The sequence below is a fragment of the Bolinopsis microptera genome, chromosome 3, assembly GCF_026151205.1.
Source record: "Bolinopsis microptera isolate Bmic1 chromosome 3, MBARI_Bmic_1.0, whole genome shotgun sequence".
In the NCBI taxonomy this organism is placed as follows: domain Eukaryota; kingdom Metazoa; phylum Ctenophora; class Tentaculata; order Lobata; family Bolinopsidae; genus Bolinopsis; species Bolinopsis microptera.
The window spans coordinates 5779050-5785727 of NC_087074.1; the positions used below are offsets into that span (position 1 = coordinate 5779050).

The following is a 6678-nucleotide window of genomic DNA, read 5'->3' on the forward strand; positions in this document are numbered from 1 at the left end:
GCTTTAAATGAAGATAATTTTGAAGAATCTAGTGCATGCTGCGAGCTAATCCCAGAACAGAGAAGTTGGATGAGTCCCACGACAAAAGAGAGAAACAGTCACGTGACATATTGGTCACGTGACCCGAACAAAGTGCGTTTGTAGCATGCACGGCCACGAGCTTGTCATGCAACGGTCACTCTGCCAAGACTCCTCGCGGTCAGGAGTCACTCTGTGAGCTCTACAGAGTTTTAAATTCGAATACAATTTAATAAAACCAGTTAGCTTGGATGTAGAGTTTATTGAAGTGTTTAAAAGTGTATGATTAAAATCATTACATTGGGTGATCAATTAATAATGAACATAAAACAGCAAAAGAAACAACATAGAGATAATTACAAATTATAATTAATAACATACTATAAATTGGAAAAAATACAAATTAAAACAGTTGACTCTCTCAGTATGAAATATTAATCCTCTTTAACAAAATTCCTGTCTGAGGCACCACCAAAATCCCAGGACGTTGACCCATGATGACCCGACATTCCAAAGAGCAAACGAACGTCCGTGTTCTGCGCATTTTATCTCATACCCGAAATCAAGTTCAAATGATTGGGTTGAAGACTCAGAATCCAGTTCAGATGTAATCTGAAAATACAATTTCCACTTAGATTTGTATAACAACAGTTTATTGCAGCAAGTGTTCCATTTTGTTTTAATTACCTGCGCGATCGAAAAGTCAGGTAATTTGAATCTAGAAATTAAGTAAAACATAAAAGACATAACGCACCTGTGGGGGAGAAGAACGTTTGGAACGTTTATCGCTATCCTCCAGTTTCAGAGCTAGAGTCAGTGTGTATTTTCCAGTCGGTGAGGTTGCGAACACTTCAGAGACTAACATAAGCGAACAAATACCAGTTGAGGAGCAGCTGAATCTGAAGATGATGAAATAAAGAATTAGCGGTATTGAACCAGGGCAGGAATAGGGGCTAATTATATTTATAGACCCTGACTAAAAATACGCCCCCAAACGAAGAGTTTAAGTTAGAAATGAGTGAGTGTAATTTTTCTTATCTGAACATACTGGCCGAATGAGTCCAGCTGTCTGTCTTGATACCCGGCTAAATTGGGAGGTGCCTCACTCTCGTAGGATGAGTTCATATAGATTAGGTAGGAATAACTGTACTCATTGTTGGATAGGAGGGTCAGGGTCAGATACATCAGATGGATATCCCTGTTCTTTAATACCTACAGATAAGTCAAATAAATAATCTAGCAAGCACCTAGGTCCTAGTTATACTTGATATTTATTATTAATCTTTCAATAACGAGATCTTTTTTTCTATACTTCTCAAATAACTCCAAATCTTTTACTCTATAAATATATCCAAAATGTGTCCAGAGACTACCCCTCCCCGGCTACCTATTCAAACTGTAATCCTACTTGAGCGGATAACGCATGTCAAGGTTTTGATACTCTGTATCCCTAACGGTTACTTTAGGAATGTACCGACATTCCTGAGCAAAAGCCAAGCGGAGTTCAGTTTAACCGTTCCACTTTGGTAAACGATCACGTGCGATCCTCCCGGGAGTTTTATACATCGATCAGTATAACAGTTCAAATTGGTGCATGCTTGTTGGAGGAGGGGTGTGACCGTTGTTGGGAGAGGGTGGTGAGGAGGTGATGCAGCAGAGTCTTGCTTGAGAAAATAGAGGAACAAACCACTTCACCAGACTTCTTGACACAAGAGAGGGGGAGAAAGTTGGAGGATTGTACTTTAAGAATTGATTGTATACTTATGTGTAGCTTGAACAGATTATGCTGAGACTTGCATGTTTTACTTGCATGCTAAAGCAGCATTGTTGATAATAAAGAGCAGTACCATATCCTAATATGGTTTACCAAAAATCGAATCTGTTAGATTCAGAAGTTTTCACTTTCCACTTACGTATTTGGGATAGATAGAGAAGTCAACAAACAGAGATTCACTCGAGTAGAGTGGACGATTTAAGGTCTCGTTGAGCTGTGAGCCGATGTTATCTCCATTACCTGCCGACACGGAAAGTAGTCTTATTGACCAGCTGACCTCAGTTTCTGCAGTATAGTACCTGAGGAAGGGTAACAAATGGTCAGTTTAAAGACAAAGTAAGCAGTGGAAACTTGAAATATGGAAGTTAGAGAGTTAATGTGGCCGAGTAAAAGTTACAGGAAGGACTTAAGTGGGAGATGGGCGAATATGGGGGTGAGAAAAGGGTTTGATAAGTTTGAGAAAGAGATAGTTGCGAAGAATGGGACAATAGTTACAGATGGATAGGAGTAAAAGGAGCGACAAATTATGCGGCGATTTAAAATAGAATGAGTGGTAAAATAAGTGTAGCATGAACAAAGAGATTACCTTAAGTTTGCTGCAGAATACTTAAAACGTTTAACTTGCTTAAGTTTAACTATTATATATTAAATTTGAAATTTGAAATTAGCATATCTCTACCGAATGCAACGATAAAATTTGGATAAATATAACTCAACGATCACAGTCGTACTATCTGTTTTTCTAAGACTTACGCTTGAGTTTCAGACTCTACTTCAATCACAACTCCAGTAGAAATAGTGGTTAGAGTGTGACCAAACCTACACATTTGGTCTGTAACCCCGTCTACCTCAGAGTTACAGGTAATGAAACCAAATTCTTGTTTCACAGACACCTTCTCTCGGGTCTTGTTCCAGCCTGTAATTTATAAGTTTATTAAAAAAAAACTTTTTTTCTCTATTCTGTGTTAAAACTCAAAATAAAGATATTATTGAAATGAATTGCGCCGAGCTTTAACAAAAGGAATTTCGGAGAAACTTACCGTTTACAAATTTAAACTGAAAGCTAATAGTATCGGACAGCCCCCTGGGTAGAAGAGAAATGGGGAATTTAGTTCCAGCAAGGTATTTGGTGTAAATCTCCGAGGTAATATCTGAGAGGAGACAGACATAAGATATCCGTCATAAATTACGTAATACCCGGCATAAAGTACGTAATATACGGATCCCGTGAAAAATACAGGACAGAGCCTCATCTACTGAATGAAATAGGTGAAAATTCTTATATAATATAAATTGTTTGTCAAGATTTCCCACAATTATACACTAATTGAATTTATTCAGAATTGAACCAGTATTTCACAAATTCTGGTTTGGATATATTTCTTGCAGGATGAAATCTTGCAATCACGGAATACTAATATTGGCTATTTACAAGCGTACGTATCTCAATACGCATCTTTTTACGTTTAAAAGTATGTTACTTACGATTGTCTCCTTTAATTTCAATATCAACATTTTGTTTGACAGTAACGAACTGGAGTGGTTCAGTGAGGTTTATGTTTGTGATGTCTAGCAGCACCCATTCGTCAAGACCATCTGAATCCAGAAAGTATGGCCCTGAAAAGAAATAGTCCCAAATTATGAACACTGATTATTTTCCGTTGTTTCATGATGAAAACAATATCGTTTCAGTATTTACAATTTAAACCATATCGATCAAAACTATGATTTTGAACTACTGTATTCATCATGGTCATCACGGTGATGTCATCGCCGTACCTGTTATCCTGAAAGACTGCGGTATGTAAAAGTAGTATTCATCCTCCGCAACGCTGAATGTCAGATTCAAGCTTACTTCTCCCTCAACCACTTCTGTGCCCTGTAATAGCACGTGTTGTGCACGTGTTGTGCACGTGTTGTGATACACTGTCTAGTTCATGAAAATGTGGAACTGGATATCGGAGGTTCAGAACCACATCAGTCACGATCTAAAGTTTAACAATAAGGCATTCATTTGATCAAGTCCATTATGTTTGCTCAGAATTGACAGAAGTGAAATCAATGCCGACTTAAAATTCACTTCACAATTCTCCCACTAAAATCCAGGCTAGTAGTGTAAAATATATCGGTTATAACAGCAACAATGAGCTTATAAACCTGCGCGAAGGAGTACTGGAAGCAGCTTATAACCCTGAGTGGATGAGTACTGGAAGTAGCTTATAAACCTGAGCGGAGGAGTACTGGAAGTAGCTTATAAACCTGAGCGGAAGAGTACTGGAAGTAGCTTATAAACCTGAGCGGAGGAGTACTGGAAGTAGCTTATAAACCTGAGCGGAGGAGTACTGGAAGTAGCTTATAAACCTGGGCGGAGGAGTACTGGAAGTAGCTTATAAACCTGGGCGGAGGAGTACTGGAAGTAGCTTATAAACCTGAGCGGAGGAGTACTGGAAGTAGCTTATAAACCTGAGCGGAGGAGTACTTGAAGTAGCTTATAAACCTGAGCGGAGGAGTACTGGAAGTAGCTTATAAACCTGGGCGGAGGAGTACTGGAAGTAGCTTATAAACCTGAGCGGAGGAGTACTGGAAGTAGCTTATAAACCTGAGCGGAGGAGTACTTGAAGTAGCTTATGAACCTGAGCGGAGGATTACTGGAAGTAGCTTATAAACCTGAGCGGAGGAGTACTGGAAGTAGCTTATAAACCTGAGCGGAGGAGTACTGGAAGTAGCTTATAAACCTGGGCGGAGGAGTACTGGAAGTAGCTCATGTCGTAACCCCCGGCCGTGACATGGTGAGATTCAGTGACCCACTCGTGAGCTGTAGTGGCGATGCTGCTGTCCACCAGAATGTGGGTGGTCAGTTTCCAGACTAGCAGAGTGGAACGCTCCAATATTTCGATACACTGGGTCGCGTCAAACCTGGGTACGTTCACACAGTCCTCCTGTGGATATCAGGTATTTTAGGAGATAGTATTTCGGGAAGATGGTTGTGTTTTTTCGAACAGTGGTCGTGGCGCCTTTTCGTGCAATATTCATATCCAAAACAAATTTATTGTTGACTTCTTTCTCTTCTTAGAGTTAGACTACAAAATGATCATGCCTGAGATATTAGTTAAACTAAAAATTGAAATTCAATAAAATGAGCTCAAATATATTAGAGTTTTACATGTCGAAAAGAGCCTTGATTAAAATTATACCTTGATTCTAATGTAAGTGTGAAATAGGTTCTTCTTGTATACAACCGCTCCATCCTTATACTCACTGGACATGTTCATACAGTTCATCAGGGTTCTTAGTGTAGCTGTTAATAATTTGTTCATGTTTGGAGAACAAAAAAGAATCTTAGTTTATTCGATTTGACAAGGGAAACAAAACGTTTTTATTTTAAGTCGTTGAACTTGAACCTCTGATAAGTCAACAGTTAGTTTTACCAAAAGCCAAAACAATACCTGACATAGCTTTGAGTGCGGATTTGTCATATTCGTTTCCACCAACAGCAATTATAGGGTTATATGGAGGTCGAGATCTCCAGTCAAAGATTGAAAGAGGTTCTCCAGAGTTGTCTTCTTTGTAAAGAGAATCTGAATAAAATCACCTAAAATAATTTGTCTCGTTCTCAATAATTCTCTCTATCTACTTTACTGGGCGGTGAGTGCTCAGCCTGTCATTCCGCCGCAGCTTAAATCTACGTAATAGTCTGGGGTAGCCAGGTAATATTTACTCTTTTAGCTCGCAGCAGAATGAAAAGGAAATATTTCTACTTAATATCTGTAATTCATTTAGCTGGAACTTACCGTTTTCTAATATATCTGATATAGTGTAGTTGTAGAAATAAGGCAAACTGGAGCAGTAACCATTCCTATATTCATCTTTCAACATTTTCATTTGTCCCAAGTTCGATATCATAGCGTAAACATCCTGTACAGGTCTTGACACGAACCCAACGATCCAAAAACCCTGCTCGTCTACTGGAACGAAGGATTCCACTCCTAGAATAGCCGAAGAGGAGTGCAGGAAGACGTCCCAGTCCGTGACCTAATCAGGGAAATTACATATGTTTATAAGTTCGAATTCCGCTATAAATGATAAATGTGGCGTTTGATAATGATAATCAATAATACGATCAATATGCTGGCTTATAAAGTTACTACGATGCAAATAATAAACAGGATTCCAACCTTTGAGTAAGCAGTTGTCTGTTGGAAACTTGACTGAATCGGAGAATCTTTCTCTTTAAAAATAAACTGATCGTCTTCGAATGAGGATGCAAACAAAGCCAAATGAATTGTGACGGTTTTAAGTAAGCAAATGCACCGATAATTAATAGACATAATTAATAGACGATTATAAGCAAAGGTAGGATTAGTTGAAATAATGTTCAGCTAGCTAATGAACTGAAGGTAAGACCACATTGCCCGTCACATGAGTTATTAAAATCGGAGTTATCTCCTCTTATCAATATTTAATCAGTGGTTTTAGTTGAGGCGTGTTTGCTACACTATACACTTTTACATTTAAATGATCGTAAGTGGTAAGGCAAAATTTAGAATTTCTCAAAAATGGATTATTGCTTTCAAATTCAATTCAAAATTAAATTATTATGTGTAGAATTAGTAGAGATCTCAAGGCTCAAACATGTACAATATTTTTTATAAAATACACATCCTCGGTGACCCGGTAATTTTATGCCAATGACCTACATCGCGTGGAAAAGAATTAAAGAATTAACAGTTTTTTTGCCATGAAATTAGAATCAATAATAAAGGAATAAATCAAAATAAAAGAGTAAAAATATTGTTCCTAACCGAAGTTATCGTCTGTCAAAGGTCATCGCTTATGAGTAATTGTATTGTGTGAGCGATTTTCAATTGCACGCCCTAAAAATCAAA

The 6678-nt window shown here is 38.1% G+C and overlaps 1 protein-coding gene across 1 annotated transcript; it reads right to left on the reverse strand.

Moving 5' to 3' along the window:
- Nucleotides 1-262: 262 nt before the first annotated feature.
- On the reverse strand, nt 263-6257 carry LOC134813547 (uncharacterized). The gene is made up of 13 exons (XM_063821378.1): nt 5968-6257; nt 5584-5824; nt 5239-5370; nt 4987-5090; nt 4528-4731; nt 3572-3671; nt 3278-3409; nt 2833-2943; nt 2546-2708; nt 1932-2091; nt 1067-1230; nt 773-917; nt 263-630 (listed from the first exon to the last, which is right to left on the reverse strand). Exons 1-13 carry the CDS (start codon nt 6118-6120, stop codon nt 463-465), a joined length of 1977 nt encoding a protein of 658 aa, XP_063677448.1. The 5' UTR covers nt 6121-6257; the 3' UTR covers nt 263-462.
- Between the last annotated feature and the right edge of the window lie 421 nt (nt 6258-6678).

Coding starts and splice junctions, on each gene's coding strand:
- LOC134813547 (XM_063821378.1), bottom strand. CDS start 6,120: ATGTCTATTAATTATCGGTGCATTTGCTTACTTAAAACCGTCACAATT. Junction 5,825..5,967: donor AGACAACTGCTTACTCAAAG/GTTGGAATCCTG, acceptor TTCCCTGATTAG/GTCACGGACTGGGACGTCTT. Junction 4,732..4,986: donor ACACTTACATTAGAATCAAG/GTATAATTTTAA, acceptor TGATATCCACAG/GAGGACTGTGTGAACGTACC.